The sequence below is a fragment of the Haliaeetus albicilla genome, chromosome 9, assembly GCF_947461875.1.
Source record: "Haliaeetus albicilla chromosome 9, bHalAlb1.1, whole genome shotgun sequence".
Classification (NCBI taxonomy): domain Eukaryota; kingdom Metazoa; phylum Chordata; class Aves; order Accipitriformes; family Accipitridae; genus Haliaeetus; species Haliaeetus albicilla.
The window spans coordinates 3,717,009-3,739,174 of record NC_091491.1 but is presented as its reverse complement, the minus strand read 5'-3'; the positions used below and the strand labels follow the sequence as shown (position 1 = coordinate 3,739,174).

Below are 22,166 nucleotides of genomic sequence, written 5' to 3'. Positions count from 1 at the left end.
TTTCTAAACGTAAAGTAAGGAGTGAAATGCCCATATATTCTATATATAACAGCTGACATGTTTTCTGCATTCCTGTGTTTGCCTAAAAAGTCATGGATAATCAACTTAATTTGATGTGCAAAATATAATGCATGGATGAATTCTGGTACATATCACTTGCCACGTCTGTGCTGTTACAAGAGGCAAAAACTTCCAGAAAAGAAACAGCAGTGAAAATCTTCCTGATAATTTTCTCGTCACTTTTTCTCCAAGGATGTGTCTGTAGGCGGATTCTACAGACAGTGTTTGGTTTTTCCCCCCCGAATGGCTGGTTCTGTATGTGTCAGTTATTTTCTCACGGTCTTTCTTGGTGTATTAGAAATCAAACCTACCTTATCACTTCAGATGTTCAGTCCCTATAATCTTAACTAGGAAAAGCTAACCTGAAACATTTACTTTTCAGGCTCTTTTATTACTTAAATGTATGTTTAAAATAATTTAAAAAAATCCCTACATCTATTACAATTAACTCCCTATGTTATTACTGTTGTGAAGCAGAACAGGCAGGAACCAGCAGCAGAGACAGATGTGACTGTAACAGAGGTTAGTGTTTTATAAGTAATAGCCTGGGTATAATGAGACTTATGGTCTTAATTAACTCTTAGAATGTTTTTAACACAACTGAAGTAAATAAGTTTAAAATCTAATTTACTTGTCCTAACCCTATCAGTTTACTTTTTGCCTTGCTTATTTTGGATGACAAAACCCCAAATTTTTCTTATTTTTGGAGAATTTCTCACAGAATAGAGTATCTATAGTTCTAGCAAAAAGGGAAATTTGTATGGGTAAAAAGGATGAGTGGTAATCCTGACTGGGTGGAAAAAAAAAAATCGGTCTATGAGGTTAGATTTAGTTCTATATTAGTCTATTGCTTTCTTGGAAATCCATACTTTTGCCAGAATATCCATCAGCTTTATGTAGACTGACAAAATTTGGTCCTGGTATTTCAGATAGTTGGTGTATCCTTTTACTGGAAAGAAACAGCTGGATATTTTCTGTCATAATGTGACCAATCCACCTCTGTTGTTGTCATTTTAATTGCTGTGGCTGTTTTTTTACGTCCTCTACAGAAGGTCTTTGTAGTGACAAGTGAACAGTTTACGCTTCATAAGCAAACATAAAGAATGCTGCTGCTAATTGAAGAGGGAGTAATGCAGTTATGATTCCATCAACATTTAAGTTACATTGTTAAAGGACACGTTGTGGTTGTGTTTATGTTGCCACATAAAATTTTACTCAGGGTGAATTTGGTGGGGAAGATTTTTATAACAGAAAAGACTAATTCGAGGATTAGGGGGAAGGGAGGGAGAGAGAAAAGTTAAATTTTTCCAACCCACATATACAGTATTAAAGATCAGCGTTTTATTACTCTGATTATTTATTATAACTCTTACTTAATTGCTGGCTTGTGGAGTAGCTTGTCTATGAAAATTGAAAGACTGTCACAGCCTCAAAAAAGCTCACCCTTGAAGACCGTAGCCAGTGTTTCATGTTGAAGAGGACTCTTTGAAAGGCACCAGTTTCCCAAAGGAAGGAAATTGTAATTGGGTAATTTATTCTTTTGGGTCTGACTGTCCGCTCCCCTCCTCTAGATATTCCACATGTTGCATCTGTAGACCTCCGAGCTCCTTAATGTCTGAAGGACCTTGTTGTAAACCTTCCTTTTTTCATAAATTACATTTCCATGGAATACTTGGCTGTGGATTAATAGTTTTACAGTTACATGCCCAAAGTAGTTTCCTTTTAATGCTATTTTTTTTTTTCTACTTACATCTCTTTTCTCAGGTGACTAAATATTTGAAGCCTCATTTTGAATAGTCTTGGGAGGGCCAAAGGTGCTTCCTTTTCCAGTTCACTAGCTAGCTTGTCAGGTTTTAGAAGATACAATTTTTTAGCATCTAAACAGGGAAATCGCAGCTATTTACATGAGAAGAATCATAGAGATGACAGGGCTTCCCCCCCGAAAACACTCTCTGTGTAATTGCTGAAGACATTGCAAGCCACTCTAACGAAGTGTACTGTCTGCCAGTCATTATGCTCTTCTTGGAAGACCATCTGTTGCACTTCAAATATGTAAAGGTCTGCTATAGTTTATTGCACCAAACAAATCAGTTTCTTTGTCTGACATGCTGTACTTTGTGAATGTAGACTAAAGAGAGTTTCAGTTGCAAAGTGCAGGATATTCTCTTTTGCTGCACTATAAATAAAAGGTACTTACTCATCTCCAATTTCAGAATACAAACATACTGATTAATCTTATTTCCATGCTTTTGAGTAATTTCAATTTATTTGGCAACAAATTGTTAACAACAACAACAACAAAATCTGAAATACATTTTCTTTTAACTCAGCCAGAAGCACATTGTAAGATTTTTGCTTCTGGTGAATGAACCTCTCCATTGCAGTGGTATCCAGATTTGATATGTACTGACATTTGAATTAAAATTATCTTCTTTTAACTAAATTCTTTGATTAGCTTATTTTTACCTGAAACTAGTACTTCAAAGAAACTTTCAGCGGTGGAAAATAGAGTAAGCAGCTAGAAATGCTAGAACCTTTCTTCTGATAAGCATGCGTCCTTTACAAGGATGTCATGCTTGGTTGTACAGTATTTATATGAGTTAACTAGGATCCTTTCCATGAGTAAAAGGTGCAAGATCAGGCATTAAATCATGATTTGTTTTGTTTTTCCTGCTGCAGATGTAAGGAGTATGTACAGTCATTCATCTCAGATTGGAGAAAATAAGCGTTGTATTTTCACAGCAGAAAAGTTCTGTTCAGAGATTTCCAACCAGAGAAATCCATAACAATTTCTGTCTGATTAGGGAGTGGTCCTATCTTTTTCTCTTTCCCTTCTCCTTACTGCATAGCAGCTAATGTTCTGGTCAGAAGTAATAATATGTTAGATCTTGAATGTCAGTAGTCCCAGAGATTCTGACAAGACTATTCATGTGCATTCATACGTCTTAACCAAAGCTGACACTAAAGAGAGCAAGAATTCTCATATTCCTCTTTTTATTGCCGTCCATTAAACTCAAATCTTCTCGTAGAGACCTCTGCTAAAAATGACATATTCACCATTTGAAAAAAGCATCCTTGCAAAATCTAAACAAAGCAGCTGAACGTCAATACGGCATAGAGCAGAGTCTCCTGTGAAAACTCTCAGTGCAAATCTAAATTATGTTTTACACCACAATTATGGACACCTTACAAATGCTGTAAGATAAATACTAATGGGAAATAAACAGTTCCCCTAATCTTATCTCCCATGGGGGCTTTGCTATTGTCATTTTTAATTAAAAAGTAAGTGGTCTTCTCATTTCTTGAAACTATATGGCATGTCCTTACAGGAATACTTGGATTCCAGTAACTTGAGCTAGTTGTCTTCTGAAAAACACACACTGTGTAAATATTCTGCTATACCTTTTATTCTGGACATATTTGTATACATACTTGTAGTATGGTGTACAGTATGTATTTGGGTAACTTTGCCGTGATCTGATCATATTGTTAAAGCTGGATAAACATTTCTTTACAGAAATGATATTTTTAATCTTCTTTCAAAAATTGTTTGGTAGTAGTGACTAATGCAGACTAGGTGGCTCTGGGCATCTAGCCATTTTTAGGTAGTTTAATTTGTTAAAAATGATCTTTCTTCCCACCCAAATCCCCTTGAAACCATTTGGAGAAGAGAACTGTTGAACAGTTGCCAATAGTAAGTCCTGCTGAGACCTCTGTATCCTCCTGATAGAACTGCTGGTGCCAACTGGAGACTGACTGGCATGAGTTTGAACTTTATACTGCTTGATATATTTGCTTCACGTGGACCAATTACAATAATTACCACCTCTGTAGCTGAAGTTTAAGCATTCAGTCTGCACTTCATACCTCAGGTTGTTGGCAACATGTTCAACCCTATAATCTCAATTTTCTCTGAACTAATTAAGTAGAAAACAAATACTTTGAAAAATTAGGAGATAGTCTGAATGGAAATCAAAGGCTAATGTCATTCTTTTTCATGTTGCTATTGTTCTTAAGCTGCATTTCTTTCTTTTAGTCTTTACTTCTAAAAGGTAGCATCTCCTTTTAAGTTTGTCTACAGAGATTCACTAGGAGATGCTGTAGTCCATTGACTTTTTATATTCAACAGTGGAGTATCTTTTAATGTGAATGAAAAAGCCATATGAAGTCCTACTTTTTGTTTTGATATTTTTCAAAATATAATTATTCCTTTCAAAATAAATACTTTTGACTAAAGGGGAAAATCATCCATTTCTTACTTTACTACTTTTGGCTAGATGTTTCAGTGTGACTATGTGAGAGTGTAAGGATGAAACACCAGGACGAGTGACTAGCGTTAACTGCCCAGTTCCTAACAATTCCATTGGTTTAGATCTGGTGCAACGGGGATCGTCTCACCCCCGCCCCCGCTACCGTTGTCTTTCCAAAAGACTAGTTAATTTTTAAATTGGATCAGTAGCATTTTTTTTAACTGATAAATTTATATTACACAAAGGTGAACCTAAGATCAAGCAGAAACTTACTTGACTGTATCTTTCCTAATATGAATGCACTGCACAGTGTATATACTAAAATTTATATTAAAATTTCTTCATGCAGTTTCCCTCTAGGCAGAGGAAGAGGGAAGGAAAAGGCTACATGTGACAGATGCTAATTATGCAGCTTAATGCACTTCTGGAAGTTGCAGAGATGAGAACTATATAAGAACCTATCTAAGAAATAGAAAGCATGTTTCCAATAGCGTTTTTTCCACAATGTTTTGTGGTTTGTTTGTTTTTTCAATCTGCCTCCTCCCCATTTTTTAAGGAGGCTTTATTTCCCAAGTAGCATCATGTACCGTATGCAAAGGGCAAGCTATGTCTTAAGTCCAAAATTTGCCAAACATGGGTATGGCTGTTATCCTGTGTGTCTTACTGTTATTTGGTGCTGTACATGTAATTGGGAAAGCTGGTGGCTTGTAGGTTCTGTAATTCACATACAAAGCAGGAAGGGAATGACTTAAAAAACCCTTCTAGTAGTGTTAGTTTTCTTTCCTCTTTTGTCAATATTTTCTTAATTCTTTATCCTGTATTTATGTTTACTGGAAAAATTATATTCTGCATATGACTGTGCTGGGGTCCTATGTAAGTATTTACTGTGACTAATATGCAAGTACTAATGAACCAGATCTCAAAATGCGTTTTACAAATAAGTAAACTGAGACACAGAAGCTGGGTTCCTCAAAACTGTGAAGTGAATCAATGCCAAAACCAGTGTTAGACGCTAGATTAATCCTCTCTTCCAGACGTTGAGCTGTGCTGTTTCAGGCAAAAGAAATGGATTCCTAGCTAGTGAAAATTTGGTGTCATCCTGAAATCAATGGGGACATGCAAGAGTACATTTGCGGTGCATCAAGCCCGCACTGAGTCATTGTACTGGACTTCCGTTCCCTCTACCAAATCCCAGTTTTACCAAGGGATAGTTTTTCCTCTTAGAGGGAAAATCACGCCGGTCCTTGTGTACTAATGCCAAATGCTGCTTTCTTTTATTTCCTTCAAAGCATTGGATTTTTCCTTCGGGAGGTGCGACTTAATAACATCTCTCTGCGCAGTGAGATAATTGCTCTAACGACCAAAGCGGCGTGCTGAAACTTTGGAGGGCCTTCGCGTGCCCCTCGGCACCCACGGCAGCGCGGAGGAGCGGGTTCTGAGCGCCGTCGCAGAGCGAATCCTCCTTGCGCCGCGGTCCTCGTCTGCAGTCACCACGGAGAAAACCATCTGTTCCACTTGGAAAGGGGTTTGGTTCCACGCGCCCTCCCCCCGCATCCCAGCTCCGTCCCCAGCTGCCGTGTTTTGATGAGCAGTGAGGGAATGAATCTCCTGCGTTAAAAATACTCTGGTTCTATTTAGATAAAAAGAAGAATCTTGCTTGCCTACACTGACATACAAAAATAGCCTTAGTGTGAGTAAATCTTCAAAGTTTCTCTTGGTGAAAATATCTAGCCTCACTTTTTTTTTTTTAACTTATCACATAAATTTATTTATAGAGTGTCCTTCTTTCCTCCTACTCTATCAAGACATTTGCAGAAGGTTGCTGCTCGTCTTGTTCCTGAGTCCTGAAATAATTTGCAGGGCCTTTGAAACATCATCGTGTTGCATAGTTGTGATGCAATGTGCTGCTGTTGCATGAACGTATCGTATTTTAATGCGAATGTCATGTTAGCTGAGATTCAAGTCTTTCTTTTACGTTAGGCACTTTACACTGGTTTGTATTTTCACTTTAACGTTGCAGTCAAAAAATTCTGTATGTAGTGACTTAAAATTTTACATTCTCCATGCAAACCATTGCATAGAAAATTAGTATGTAATATGAGAGGATTAACAGGACGCATAATACTTTCCAAATATCTCTTAAAAATAGGTTTCACTGTCACTGTAGCATCTTAATTCTGAATAATCTCCACGTCCTCCTGCAAATCTGTGCATATAGTAACGGAGAAACCACCCACTTCATCCTCACAAACTGCACGATATGTATCTGTACGTGAAAAAAATTGGATTTTGGAGTACAGTTCTGCTCCAGCAGCTACGATGCCTGTGCGACTAGCGAAAGCATTAATTCTTGCATTAAATATTAACGCAAGCTTTCCGAATACTTGCCTATCTTTTTAAAAAGGCTCCGATAGCCTTAGTACGGAATTTGCTCCCCGGTGCAAAGGGCCAAGAGGGTATTGAGCGCAGGTGAGCGATTTCTTTGCTGGTGGGACAGTCTGTGCCCGGACTTTGGCCCCAGGCTGCCCAGCAGCGATGGGTGCATGAGAAACGCCTCCCGTACAGCCCCGAGGTGATGCCCACGAGCGGATGGGAGCCACGGGGGGGATTAGGGGGACAGCGAGCCCCCCGGGGCCCGGCGGCCGCGGGCCTTGGCGGGGGAGGCGGGACTCGAACGGGCGGCCCCGCTGCCGCTGCGCCACGGCCCGGCGCGGCCGCTAGATGGCGGCCTCCCAACGAGGAAGGCGGGCGGCTCTCCAGCGCCCAGGACGCGCCTGGCGGCCGCGCCGCGCCGCCGCAGCCGCCTTCCCCCAGCAGCGACGGCGGCCATCGCTGTGCAGGCGCACGTGACGGCGCGCCGGCCAATGAGAGCGCGGCAGGGGGGCCCCGACTCTCGTCCCTGTGGCCGCCATTAAAGAAAAAGGGGCTCGGAATTAAACGGGAGAAGAATCCTCCCTCCCCCCCCCCCCCTCCCCGCTCCGGCCGCGACGCGACATGGGGGAGACTCGCTGAGGGGGGAGCTGGCTGACCAGGATGCCGCGGCCGGGCAGCCGCCGACAGAGGCACCGCTGAGGGGAAGCGAGGAGGAGACCCGCCGGCGGGGGTTTCGGGGCAACGACTCCGCCAGCAACGGCAGCGGCCGCCGCGTCCCTCTGTCTCGGCGCAGCGGCGGCGGCGGCGGGGCCGGGAATTGTGGGGCTCCGACCCCTTCCCCCGCGGCCCTTCCGGCTGAGGAGAGGCCGGGGCTCGGCCGCCGCCTCCCCGCCCTCCCGAGGAGACCTCGGGGAGGGGGCCCTCCGCCCACTGCCCCCCGCGGGGACGCCGCAGCGGGGCGGCGCGGCGCGGCGCGGAGCGGAGCCTTCCCGCGGCAACCGCCGGCTCGCCGGGCCTCCCGGAGACCCCTCACCTGAGGAGAGCGGGGGCCCCCGCCCCGCCGGGGGGGTCTCGGGGCTCGCTCCCCTCCCCCCGCAGAAGAGACCGCTCCGTTTGAAGACTATCATTTTATATTTTTCTCGCCGCCCCCTTTTTTTCCTTGGGTTTTTTTTTTTTTTCTTTTTTTTTTTTTTTAAGGGACCAGCCCAGCTGCGAGGCTGGTCCCTCCCCGCTTCACCTCCCTGCCCCCCCCGCCCCCAGCTCGAAGGGGTCTTGCGGGGTTTGGCGCGGTGGAGGGGGCCCTCCCTGCCCCGGATCCCCCCCCTTCCTCCGGCTCTCGGCGGTAACTTGGCGGGGTCCGGGCTCCCCTGAAGAGACCCGCCCAGCTGTGTGGACTTTGTGGGGCTCCCTCGGCCCCGGAGGACAGCTGGGGGTGGCGAGCCTCCCTGAAGAGACTCTGCGATTTACCCCTTCCTCCTCCCCCGAAAGGACTGGGGATCGGCCTCTGGGAGACTCCTCCATCCTTCCCCGAAGAGACTTCGAGGGTCACCCGCAATTTCCTCCTTCCACCCCTCTCCCCCCTCCCTCCTTTCCCCACGGAAGGATTTTTAGCCAACGGAGGATATTTTGGTTTCACCCTCTCTGCGAAGAGTATTTCGTTTTGGGGAGGGGGGGTTTCCACAGGGGAATTTAATCCCTCGCTGGGCTGCTAAGGAGACTTTTGCGGCCTTTCTCTCTCAAGGAATACCTTCCCCCCTCCCCTGCCCCCCGCAGATGTGTTTTTGGGGTACACCCCAGGAAATTTTTCTTGTCCTGCCTTTACGAATTCTTCAGACTCGCCTTGCTTCTGGCCCCTGAAGTTTGTTTTTATGATTTTAAATTTTAATTTATTTGGAATATTTTTGGAGCAGGGGAGAAGAATCTGACCCCCCCCACACCCTGTTGCCCTCGGACTCCGAAGAGACGAGCCTGGATTTTTCTCTCTCCCACAGCCAATCCTTCCCAGTCATTCCACAATTTGCCCCTTTCTCATCTGATGACTAAAGAAACAGGAGGAAGAGGAGGGAGGTTTCTGGATTAATTGCCCCCACTGGATTATTTATTGTTTCCTACTTCTCTTGCTTGGCATCTGAGAAGAGGGGAAGGAGGGATGTCAACTGATTTTTACCCCTAGCCCCCCTGGATTAATTACCCCATTTTTATTCTCTTGTTGGATCAATTACCCCTTCACCTTACCTCCTCTCCCTCCCCTCCTTATGCGAATGAGAAGACAAGAGGAACAGGGAGGATTTTGATCTTAATCTCCTGTCGTTGGATTACTTACCACCTCCCTCTTTCTGTTCTCCCCTTCCACGGTGGCTTTACCCCCCCCCCCCGTTTGATATCCAGAAGAAGAGAAAACGTTCCGAGTTTCTCTTAAAATTTTTTTTTAAATTTTTTTTAATATATTTTTTTACCCCCCTCTCCAATACCACTCTCCTCCTGGGTTATTTATCCTGCCACTATTTCGCGTGCGTGTGTGTCTGTATGTAAATCCCTTATTTAATTGTATTATTATTTGTGCGTGTGCATAGTCCCCCCTCCCCCCTTTCCCTCTCGGTGTCTGTCTCTCTCTCTCTCTCTCTCTCTCTCTGTGTCTGTCTCTTTCTTTCTTGTCGGAGGCTGTGGGATAATGGCGTGTGGGTTGTGGCTGTGAGGATGAGTTCCTGCTTCGTGCCGAACGGGGCCAGCCTGGAGGATTGCCATTCCAACCTCTTCTGCCTGGTAAGTGTCGGCCACCGGCACACACACGCACGACAGACATAGAGTGAAAGAGAGAGGAGGTTTGGGGGAGGGGAGGAAGGGGTAGTGGAAGCAAAGCAGCCATTTTTAGCATAGCTTCTGTTGGATGAGTCCTCAGAGTAGGCCCTGCCTGGAGCCAGCCAACTCTCCCATGCCCCTCTGGTTCCCCCTCCATCGCTGTCTGTCTAGCCTTGCCCCTCCCTCCGCTTTCTTCCTGGATAGTATCCTCCCTGCAACTCGCCTTTTCCTTCGCTTTCCTTGCCTGCAACTTTTCCTTCTTTCTCCGTATCTTCCTATCTCTGCTTCTGAACGTGATGTTTCTCGCAGGAGGTAAGGAGATCTGCTGCTCCTTCTTCTTTCAGCCCCACATCTTGGGGAACTTTCTCTTTTCTCTTCCCCACTCGTGACATCCCAGACAAATCTGAGCCGAAAGCTCCCTTCTTCCTTGTTGTTTAAAGTGATCTCTTTTGCTGCCTGTTTTTATTCTGGAGGTCTGCTTTTGATGATGCACTCCTGTGAAGCGGTGGTATCTTATGTTTTGTTGTGCACCATTTTGTAGTCTTTTTTTTTTAACCCAAGTATGAAATCGTACAAATTGTTGATTTTGGTAGCTCCCAAAGTAAATTTGATTTAACTGGACAGTGATGCAATTTTTGGTGGCTGTGCTGAGCTGTTTCATCTGCTTTTTAATGCAAATGAGCTAATCTTAGCTGACTGCCTGATATTTGTTATTCTAGAGATTGTTGTAAGTAAAAACCTGTGCCAAGCTGTGGTACTAATATTTTTGGATGGAGGGGGATCTGGGCAGCCTGAACATGTCTGCAGCCTGCATCAGGCCCGCAGCTCTGTATTAGCAGTGCATTTTTAAATCTTGAAGTCTTTCTAAAGTATCAACTGTTGCAGACTCCCTACCTTTCGTCTAAATTGCTTCTCCTCCTGAACGTAGGAAGGCTGCCATGTTAGGTTTAAATGTTGCAGTAATCTTTTGTGTGTTGTCATCTTGGGAAGAAAAAAAAAAAAAAGTGACTTCCCAGCAAATGCCAGCCCACCTTGTTCTCCCTTTTAAAAGAGAACCCAGGGGCAATGCCTCCCCTATGTGCCTTGAGGTGACTGTGCTCAAGTGAAAAAACTTGGTGCTAAAACTTGGTATGGTATTGCATTGTAGATAATCCAGGAATTGTCTATTTCCCATTACCTACAGCAGTAACTCTTTTACTTTATGAAGTCAAACAAATTTTTGCCTAGAAGGGGATTTACTGGATCATAATCAATGTGGACGCAAGTCTGATATATAATTTAATGATAAAACCAGGGTTGAAGTTCTTAAAATGTGGTGTGAGAGATGAAAAGTGTGATAGCTCTTGGTAAAATAAGTGTACTTGAGAGGCTTCCTGTGTGAGACATAGAGGATTTCTTACAATGGAGAAACTTGTGAAATTTTCCAAAGTAGTAGATGACTGGAAGAATGTATGCTTGAGTTAGATTTACTATATTACCTATTTCCTTAGAGTAATCTTGGATTGAAAAGGTAGCGTATGCATAAGTAAGCAAAAAGGACGTTCTTTTTGTTGCTAAGGCAAGTGTTTAGTAGATTGGACAGTTGCAGCCTGGAAATAATTACATTATTCACTCATCTTTCACTTTTATTTTAAATCAAATCTGACTTTTCTCTCTGTAATCTTAAAGCTGCAGTGAAAATGAACAGCTCTTGGTTTACTGCAGTTATTAAAGGAGACTTTAAAACGGGGTGCCTGATTATTTTCAGTTTGTCTTCTAAGGTACACAAAACTTGGAAGTATGGTTTCTGTTAAATTTTGTTGGATTAATTCTTGCTTTCTTCCTTCCACCCGCCTCTTCCTGTGCCATCATCTTGTTATGGCAGGATGTTTCTGTTGGGGATGTACCTACCCCAGTGTCTGACAGTTGTTCTTTTCCTTCCCTTAGGCTGATCTAACTGGGATTAAATGGAAGCGATATGTATGGCAGGGTCCAACATCTGCCCCAATTCTCTTTCCGGTCACGGAAGAGGACCCTATTTTGAGCAGTTTCAGTCGCTGTCTGAAGGCGGATGTACTCAGTGTTTGGCGCCGAGACCAGAGACCTGGACGCAGGGAGCTATGGATATTTTGGTGGGGTGATGACCCCAACTTTGCTGACCTTATTCATCATGATCTCTCAGGTAGGAGGAAATTAATACCTTCTTTTGGTCAGTGAAAGGATGCTGTTACTCAGGGCTGTCTTCTGCCAGCCCTTAGAAAATCTGTACTAGATGGACCGTTGTCTATAGATAAGATAAAGTTATTGCTATAATCTACACCAAATTATTACGGCAGCGCAGTGACCAAACAGCTACTGTCTGTGTTTAGGTCATCTTGGACTGCTAGATTTTCAAGAAACAAGTTTTTGCTCCCCACTTGTTTCTTTTGAAAAAAAAAATGAGCCTATGAATTTTGGCAGCTTCTTCACAAGAAAGCTGCGCCTAAAGCTGTGCCTGTGATTCAGAAGTGATGTCTTAAATGTGTTTTGATAAGATCCCTTTTGTTGGGCAATTAGAACTTTCAAATTCAAATAGTAAAGCCCATTTTATTATGTAATAAGAATTGTAGAGATCTGGGCCACTCTTGAACTGTATAGAGCTGTTTTGATTGGAAGTCGAATCATCTGTGAGAAGCCCTCAAAAAAAGGCATCTGAAACTAGCTTGCTGTTTTTGTGTAAGAATCTCTAAACCTTGTATTCTTAGGATTTCTCTCTCCCCCTTCCCCAGTGCTCTGAACTTGCACCTGCTTTCCAACTTGGACTTTTGAAAGACCGGCAGTATTTATATTTCTCAATAATGTTGTACTTCAAATTTGTCACCTTGTTTTGAAAATGTTTACTTGTTGATCTCAGTTCCTGAAGTAGATGGCTTTCCAGTTGCTTCACAGTAAAGTGACAAAGTTAGGTTTAAAAACCTTGTCTGTGTAAGTCTAGTGGTGAGACTATACTAACTCTAGGGGAAAAAAAAGTCACATCACTCCAATTTCCTTTCAAATAGTGTACAGTATTCAGATTACTGAAGTGTAAAATGAGACCAAGGTTTGGTGACCTGGTAACCAGAAATTGTTAATACTGACTGTGTTTGTGGATAAGCTGAAGAACAAATATGAGTTTGAAGTGCCACTGAGGAAGTTGACTTGAAACAATAATGTGTGGAATTTTCATACAAAAATAATATGATCTGAAAAATAATTGATGCACTGAAATTATGTTTATTTCTTTGAATAATTGACTTCAAAGATTGAGATGTTGCTTGTATTCCTGTCTGTCCTGGAACTAGAAACTTTGCATCTTAAATGGCACTTATACTGTATGTTGCTTGATATGTTATTGCATTTCAGGCTTCCTTATTTTGCCCTATGAATAACCTCTGTCTTGAACTGCAGGGAACATCCTTTGTATGACTGAGATGTAATTTAGACTTAGACTAAATGCTGGTTTTGGCCTGGGCCTGCCCTGAGCAAAGACCAACACTTGTGTGAAAGTATCTATGTAAATTTTGTATGCTGTTGGCTGGTAGGATTAAATTGAGACAAATGTTACTATTTTTGAGTGAAAGATCAAATAAAAGTTAAGCCATTTGGGGAGTGCATTTCTGCACTACCTGGCCATCAAAATTATTTGTTTGAGCAACTTTCTTTGCATTCTCTCTTTAATCTATCTACTAGTGATTTAGTATATAGGCACCTTCTAAAAATAGTGGTATTTTGTAGCTGAACTTTTAGATCAGTGTGTATTTATGCTTTTACGGAATTACACTTTTGCGCAGGTGGATAAGCACGTATCATCCTAGGTACTTAACAACTCTTAACCTCTCTTAGGGTATAAGGGAGAGATAGTAGAGGATTAGTGTCTCCCAGCCATGTCTTTGCAATTGTTTTGGATGTTTTCTTTGTTCAGGTCACCTGTGGATGTCTGCGCTTCAGTGGAGCTGTTCCACATGTCTTGCTGTTAGATATTTTTCTACATAAAAGCATATCACTCGTGAGACTGTTACCTACGTCTATGTGTAGACGATGTATCTGACATCTTGGTTTTTGCAGGCATGTTTTTGTCATCTTTTAATTAAAAGGAGACAAAAAATTTCTTGGAGTGTGTTAGTCTGCTTGGCTCTTCTGACCAGAAGTTGATAAAGATATTAATCAGCTAGATCATGGAGGAGATGGCTGAGGAGTGCCTGCACCTGCACTTTTTCCCATTAGACAAAATCTTAATGTGAACCTCATACAAGAAAGAATTATGGCTGAACCCAAACAATGTTATCTGACCTTTGTCATAGACCTAATGGATTTTTTTCATTGGTGGACAATTTCTCCTAGTAATTCACATTGCCCTGTTCTCCCAATGATTGCTTGTTACATTTTCAATGGGAAAGATAAATTACTTCCTAGCAGAGGCTTGTTACCTGCAAAATTGATTGGAAATTGTTTGCTGCTGAAGGTTAAGGTGCTGCCTCATTTAGAACTTTTCTACTCAGTAGGTGAAGAATTGTCCTGAAGAATGGGGTGAGGGAGGAAGAGGGGGGCTAAAAGCAGTCTGTTGCTGCTAGCCTGTCCTTTATTGCCTACAGACAGACTTCTCTTGGGGAAGTGGGCCTTGAAAGGGCTGTAATTAGAAATATGCCAGAGCAATGTTAATAACTTTTGATTCTGGCTTCCTTTGGTATGAAACCGTTCCTGTTAAGGAGAGGTCAGTGTTTTGTACAGTTTTTGACTTCTTTTGGTGATTTGTAGTTTCAGTGAACAATGGACGTTCAGTGTCTGGAACGCATCTTGGTTATCAACCCTCAGGGATTTGAAACATGGCAGCCTTCAGGAATCCTTTCGTCCCCTTCCCAAGATCACTTCAAAAGGGAATGTACAGTTTTGTGGGGGTACACCTATGCATATCAGATTAAAAAAATAAACTATATCTCCCTCTCTTCAGCCTGTATATTCTAGAAGTTCATTCTTTGCCCTGGAGATATGTTTGAATGCCTGCTACTGGCTATATCTGAATTCTTGTATCAAGCCTTGGATAACTGTCTTGTTGATGGTCAGGGATTGTTGTTGCCTGGGGGCATGTCAAAAGGAGACTTGTTCAGAGATGCTGATTGATCAGTAATATTGACTTTGCTCTTATAATTTTTTTTTTCCTTCCCTAGGAAGCTACTTACTGTATGTAATACCAAAAAAACCATAAGTCTATTTCTACCCCAACATAGCTAGAGGCACACAGAAGTTAGTGAAATGTTATTTTATCCTCCAACAACCTCAAAGGTTATGTTTTTGTTGTGACAGTGAGGCTTGATTATAGTAATTCCTGCAACTCAAACCTTAAAGTAGGACATCTCTTCAAATTTTGGAAGGCAGTGGTCTCTCAGTGGTCTGATCAGCAGTTATTTTATCAGATAGATTCTTTCTTATTTTAAAGTGGTTACCTATACACTTGGATTTTTTTTTTTTTTTTTTAAATTGGCAGTAGATGGTTTCAAACCTGAGAACAGTTGGGTATGAATTATGTACAAGATGTAGTCCCAAGGAAATGGTTACAATTTGATTAATGCATGGATAGGGGAATGCTTCTATATGGCTTTGACCTTCAGATTGCGTCTTTTTCGTCCTGGTGTCTATTAAATCTTGTTAATTTATTTAAAAAATTAAAGAGTTTTCCTTCTACCTGTCATATATCAAGTTAATCAGTTTTTGTTTGCGGAGCAGTATTCCTCATGCTTCTGCATGGGATAAATGTATAAAAATAATGCTAGTCTTAGCTCCTTTCTTGGCTTGTAAGAGGGTTTGAAAGAATAAGGAGAAAGATCTGTATACTGCTGCTTGTCTGTTGATACTGTATGGTAAAAACAGCAACAGTCACGGCAGCAGAGACTTCTGTGTGTTGTGTAGTTCTTGATACATGTGCATTATAGATCAAATCCTTGTCTCCAAACAAATCTGTGAATTGGTTGGTTTGTGCTGATGTCAGCATTGAGCGTCTCATTACTTTTAATACAATGGAAACCAGAGCATGAGCCAGTTATCATACGGAGGGTTCTGCAAAAAAGCCTACCAGTTGAAAGTAGTTGGCAAAGTGAGCTTTGAAAATAGTTCGGCTAGTGGCTTGCATTTTTTTTTTTTTTTTAAATAACATTTGCTTCCTAAGACCATTTAACTCCTACAAAAAAAAAAAAAAGGATGCTTTCTTAAAAGTTTTGTGCTTAATGTCAGTAGGGTGAGCTTAAGTAACTTATCTGTGGTGGATATGTATGTTTCTGTGTATGTAATAAGAAGGCATTACGGATGTTCCTTACTGTGTGGTGCATTGATGTCTTAGCATTTCTTTAGTCCTCCGTGTTAGAGATGTGTCTGCTTAAACAAAACCACTGATAATCATTATGCAAAAATTACTGAAGCAGTCTTTGTAAAACTTCTGTGACTTGGTGTAAGTACCAGCTTGAAGGTGAAATTTAACTTTTTTCCTTTTTTCTTTTCTCCTGACCAATGTGCATGTGAAATATCTGTGGAGTAAGGTAAAAGATACTTTGTCACAGTAAATGAGGATTTTGCATCATATTATGTTGGTTGGTTGTACAACGTCACATGCATAATGTACCTGTATGAATAAGAGCAATGACTCCATGGGCACTAAGGGTAAGATTTAACAATATAAGTAAAATGTATCTGCATATGGTATTACTCAAAGACAGTGTGGAGGAGGATATTGGAACATTTAGCTAGAAAGTTTTTCAGCTTTTCTTGTCTTGTGGCCGTGCAGACCACACCAGCCAAACTTACGCCCGAAAAATAGTGGAGGAAAGCTATTACCTGATTATCCTTATAGACAGGCATAGCTACACACTTACAAAAAGGTCATACTTTCAAATTTTTAATATTTACAAAAATAGTCTGCTGGGTAGAGAAAGCATAAAACCCATATATGTGATGCTGGTAAAGGGCTAGCAGTATAAAAGCTAACTTGTAATGGTGCTGAATATTGTGAGTATGGCATTTTAGACAGTAGCTTATGTTTTGGCTTCCTTCTCGGTCGATGAAGTTTTCCAACTAGTTTGGATATCTTGAGTCTTAAATCTAGAGTCTTTTCAGTGAACGTAGATAACAGATACAACTCTACTAGAAACAAACTTAAGTTGTCTTACTTGGATTTGTAAATTGGTATTTTTGAATTGTATTCAGTCCCTTTTGCATGCAAGATCTGTTGTTTCTCGCTTATTTTGTAAGGGATATAGGCCCTCAATATTATTTTTCAGTAAACTGGGTAATTCTTGCTTTGAGCAATTTTAAATTCCAGTACTTTAAGATTAAATAAAAATCTGTTTTTCAAATAGAAAACTTTACTTGAAATGTTTCTGTCCTATTATTACAATATTGTATACAGCAGCAATTTCATACTATTTTGCTTATTATACTTCCCTTGTAATCTGAAGCTTATATAGGAAGTTTGATTGTATAAATCAGTTTTGCATCAGTCTATTTCTATAACTGGCATGCTGTCAAATGATGACAGAAAGGAAGCCTGTGAAGGTAAGTAGTATTTTTAAAAGACAGGTCTCAGTCACGATACCAAGGAACGTTTTTTTCCTATGTAATTGAAGTAATTGGGGGGTGTGGGGGAGGAAATTGTAGTCCAAAGTGGAGGCTTGACTGTAATTTGTTTCTTTGCATGGTTTATTTTAGAGGTTCATTGAGCATTAGGAAGATATTTTTAATGATATGGTAAACGTATTCAGCCTTTTCAAGAATTGATGCTTATTGAGGTTTTGCTGATGTGACCATCTATCTATATGTTAAAAGGAGGAAGGGGGAAAATCCACATTCTTTAAAAGCCTTCTTGAAAATGTCATTTTTAATACTGTATATTTATCTGTTGCAATATAGATTAAGAAGTTCAAAATTGGTTTTCTTGCAAAAAACATACATTAAGCAAAAATCTGTTTATTTGTTAGCAATCATTGATTAATAAATTTGGCTAAAGATCTGTGGGTAACAAATAGGGTTTAAAACATCTGACTTGAATTAAAGGGAAAGGTTTAAAGATACTGCTTTTTCAGGATTCACTATAAATTGCAAGGCTCTTGTATTCTGAGCATGCTTCCAAACTCCTGCCTCACTGTATGCTTGTCCAAGAGCACTAGAAAGACAGAAGGGCATAATCAGTAAAAATGAACTTTACTGTTTCAGGTGAACTATATGAAGAATGTAAAGTAGAACATAAAAGTACTGAAAGCAAATAGCCTCCTGCAACTGTTTCATTAAAATTGGATGGTGGTAGTATCAAGGAGGTGGTGACTGAGAAAGTTTGTTCTTTGTGTAGTATGAAAATTGCTTTTTCCTGGCTATTGTTTCCATTAATTCTTCATTTCCTGATATTTTTTTAGCTTCATTTAAGGAAAACTCGGTGCCTAATATGTGGTATAAAGAGGGAGGGAACTAAATTCATTATGGTGGGATGGTATGTGTATAACTTGTTTAATGGATTGACATAAAAGTGTGTCGCAGGGGAGTTGAGTGGTTTGGACAGCTAAGAGAACTAATAAAAAATAAAATATTTGTAACCTTCAGGTTGCCAGAGCACTTTTGTGGATAACACTTGTCTGAAGTGAAATTGTGGCTTGACACCTTGTTAAAATGAGTCAGCAACTTATTTTGGTTTGTTATCACCATCACATTGAACATTTGAAGTTATTGTGTTTTAAGAAAGATTAGGAGACAAAAGTTCCTCTTCTCCCCCTCCCTTTTTAAAAATGGTTTACTTTGTACAATTTCTATTAAGTAAGAGGACTTTTCTCATGTTGAGAGACAACAATTTGAAAGAAGAAAAGTAGTTGGGAGATGTGAGCAGATGTCATGTTTCTCTCCTTCCATCCTCCACTCTAAAAAAAGGGGGGAGGGGAGGAGTGACTAAATAGATTTCAAAAAGACACAGAACACTTACTGCTATTTTTTTGCATGAATTTGAATAATGTTCAGAAATGAGGGTATCTTTAACTGTCATCTTATTTAACCTTCCCTTTCTATAGCAAGATGCACTTCAGCTTGAACAGGTGGTCTTATTTTGGGTACCAGACGTTCTTCCTGACCAGCAGGCATGCTTACAGCATGCTGTCTTTTTAAATATTAGAGTTTTAATTGTAATTTCCATCTAATGCCTTACGCTTTCCCCACAAAATATGCTCATCTAAGAGCGCTCTGTTTCAGCAATAAACTAAGACAACTAGGAGAGCTCTTAAGAATTACAATCTTGTGGCAAGTTCTTACATGTAAACTTTTGTTCATAACTTGGTTGTCAGCATAACTATTAATGTTAAATGAAATACCTAGCACTTTGTGGTGTCTTCAGAAAATCGAAACCTCTCCTTTGTGTCCATAGTATGACCATCAAAATACAAGCCTTGAATTACACTTCAGTATCTGCAATTTCAGCATCTTTCTTCTCATTGATACACTAATATGTCAAAACAAAATTAGGCATAAAGGCTGGAAATAGCTCTTTCTGTTTCCTCTTATAATAGGTAATTGATGCAGGGGATGCATTCTTGGAATGATTTTTTTAAAATTACAAGAGCCATATAGAAACCAACTATTTAACCTTTGAAATGGTGTGGAGTTTATTGTGCAGTTAAAGTCCAATATCATTAAGCTTTGTAGTTAATGTTTGCTCTATTGAGCTGCTTGTTTGCTACCAGTTGAGGAGTATGTGCTGAACAGCAAAGCTGTCTGTAGGATAGGGCTGCTCATTTGTGTATGTCTACAAATCTCTGAGCTGGGGAAAAAAAGTGTCCTCTTGTCACAAACATTTTATACCCTTTGACTTTGGACCTCTGTTGCTTTTTGTTACAAGCTTCTTGTTCAATGTTTCTTTAGCGAGTTACTGTATTGTCTTGTAGCTTTATGGTTTTTAAAAACAAGCTTTTGCTGAACTTCAAAACTGGAATAGGGTGGTGGGGTGGGAAACTCATGGTCAGGTCTCTTATTTAGGAAATGTGGTTCCTTGCTTTTCCTTGTCTTTACCAGAAAATTACTTCATGTAATGATTCATCTGTAATGATGCACATCTCCTCATTTATAAATTATGTGGCAGGTCTGTTTACTCTTATTCTGTCTCTCAGAGAACGATACTGGGAGTAATTTTCTTTTAACTTGCAGTACTGATCTTGAGTGGAAACGTACTTTTACTTGTGTGGCATTTAGCAAAATACAAATATGGCCGCCATGTTCTGGTTGCAATAGTATCTTGAAATTTCTTTCTCTGTCATCTTTGTCTTAAATATTTAGTGTAATAATCTGTAAGGCTTTTTTTTCTAAATAAACTCTTTGGTGTCTGGTTTTCTACACGCTCTCTAATTTAAGGATATTGAGACTTTAGTTAATACTATTGCAACCTTTTAAGCTTGTAACTGGCTTCCAGATAAAGGTGAAGGGGCTTTTTTTCAAAGGCGGATTTAAAATGCAAGGACTTGGCTGTATTACTGAGGTTTTCTGACCATCGAGCAAACCAGTGGAAAGCTATTTGAACCAAAATCCTCTGTGAAGGAGAGATGAACAGACAGGTCACTATTGTAAGACCTGTTGTATGGAACTAAACCTGAACCCAAGCCTCGCAACTTGGAGGTGTGCAGAGAAGGCATGAAGGGCAATGAATGTGAGATATGAGCAACCTGTTTTAACTTTGAACTCTGAGTGGGGGTTGGAGCAGATGACCTCCACAGGTCCCTTTCAACCTAAATTATTCCATGACTATCCAGAGACTGAAGTAAAAATATGTCGTCTTATCTATGTCAGACAATCTTCTAGTCTCTGCTGCTACTTGCAGTATGAAAGCAATGGCATTATAAGAATAACTATGCTAGGTTAGTCCAAGGAGACCAGTAGCAGATCCTTAGAGAATATATGTAAAACACAATATACAAGGAATTGTAGGCATAAAGATAAGACCTGATTGCCAGTAATTTAAGGACAAGATCTTGAGTTTTCTTATATTATCCTCCATATTAGTGTGTTCCTGGGAATGAATGATATCACATATATACTGAGAGATACTACAGGAACTTTCAAATGTCCCTCATTTTACTTGTGTAATGTAATTGTAATGCCATTGTAATTCTTTGGACCAGCGCATATACTTCTAGGACCTGTAAACTATGTTCAAACACTGATTACAAGTCAGAGTGGTTGAAGAGATTACAGCTTCTTGTAATGAATCTTGCTTTCCAATTTGGCAAATCAGCCTTGGCTTGTGTAAGTTGGATTCCATGACTCTGATTTGTGGGGCACATAAGATCTCAGTGTTTCACTTCAGAATCCTATCAGTATGAACTGGGCTTTGTCTTTCTGCTTGCTGTTTTTCTCTTCTGTTCTATGTATAGATCAGAAAGCAGAACTAGCCTGCTTAAATATATTTCTTTTTGATTTTGAATTAAAAAGAAAAATGGCAGTTGTGAGAGTCTTCTGGGGAGAATCAGGTTGCTCTTACCAGTATTCTGAATCCGGGTATTTTCCCCCTGCCCCTTTCCTCTAGCAAATTGTTGAACATTGAGGGTCAGTTGCTCAATGATATTTGTGCCCAGCTTTCCTCAGTCAATGGTAGCTAAAGACGTTAGGATATATTGAAAGTTTGGCTTTGGGCAATTTATTTTTAAGCATAATTGTCAGCTAACTCTTCAGGATAAGTAATTCAGACTACCCAAAACATGAGCCACCTTGCAGACAGATCAGTGTACAGTGATCTTGCAGGCTGAAATATATAACCTACTGGTGCTAGTTGTTTCCTTTTGTGAACAAATAGCTGTTGAATCTTTTTTTTCTTGTGGGAGACGAGATATTTTTATAGCTGATTACTTTTAGCTCTTATACTATTATTAAGTGAGTAGAGTTATTATCTGAATGTTACAGGCTTTTTTTGGTTGCATGGTATGCTGTGAATGTCTTAAAAGCTTGTGGGAGAGAAAAGGATATTGTGATATGTGCATGAAATAATAGGATAGAATTCAATGCTAATTTATTTTTTTTCCTTTGTCTTGTAGAAGAGGAAGATGGTGTTTGGGAGAATGGACTTTCTTATGAATGTCGAACTCTACTTTTCAAAGCTGTTCACAACCTGTTGGAGAGGTGTTTAATGAATCGGAATTTTGTACGCATTGGGAAATGGTTTGTCAAGCCTTATGAGAAAGATGAAAAACCTATAAACAAAAGGTAGGATGTCTTATTTTGCTTTATTGAAGAAGCTACAGGGTTTATTTAAGCTTCATGCTAGAATAAACATTTAATTAAGAGCACTCTTTATAGTTTGTTTGGGAACCTGGATCTCTGATCTTTCTTGGTTTTCTGCCTTTTTGGAGTTCTTCAAAACTTCCTTATGGTGAAAGGAAGTAATACTAAAGGTAGTAGGCTGTCTCTTCTGTACTGGTACTCATATACAGACCATGGACAATAGGGATGCTGGAAAAGAAGCTAGTCTTCTGGAAAGGAAGAAAAGGATAACTGTGGGAAGAGATACCTGCTCTTTGGACTTGCCAGTATAATGTCTAGGACTAATTCTGATTGTAAATACTAAAACTCGCTCTTTGAGCAAGCGGGATCTAGAGAGCTATTTACAGGCACCACATGAGGTTTGAATAAATTGCGTCTTATGGGAGGTGTTGAGAAGAGAGTTTGAAATGTCAGCTCCCGGTC

General features: G+C 40.4%; 1 protein-coding gene and 1 long non-coding RNA gene across 14 annotated transcripts in view; both read left to right on the top strand.

Annotated features, from left to right (window-relative positions):
• Positions 1-6,691, top strand: part of LOC138686724 (uncharacterized) — a 31,858-nt gene extending 25,167 nt beyond the window's left edge. For 8 of the 13 annotated variants that reach the window (XR_011326044.1, XR_011326048.1, XR_011326041.1 and 5 more), the window contains one exon: positions 5,600-6,691. This is a non-coding gene — a long non-coding RNA (uncharacterized lncRNA). Of the gene's footprint in view, positions 1-5,344 lie in introns of all 13 variants that reach the window. The other 5 variants (XR_011326047.1, XR_011326049.1, XR_011326038.1 and 2 more) reach the window with 1 other exon arrangement.
• Positions 6,692-7,920: 1,229 nt separating this feature from the next.
• Positions 7,921-22,166, top strand: part of MED13 (mediator complex subunit 13) — a 59,885-nt gene continuing 45,639 nt past the window's right edge. The window contains exons 1-3 of the mRNA XM_069790982.1: positions 7,921-9,446; positions 11,409-11,643; positions 21,518-21,686. Of these exons, the coding sequence (XP_069647083.1) occupies positions 9,381-9,446; positions 11,409-11,643; positions 21,518-21,686 (470 nt within the window). The 5' untranslated portion in view covers positions 7,921-9,380. The remainder of the gene's footprint in view (positions 9,447-11,408; positions 11,644-21,517; positions 21,687-22,166) is intronic.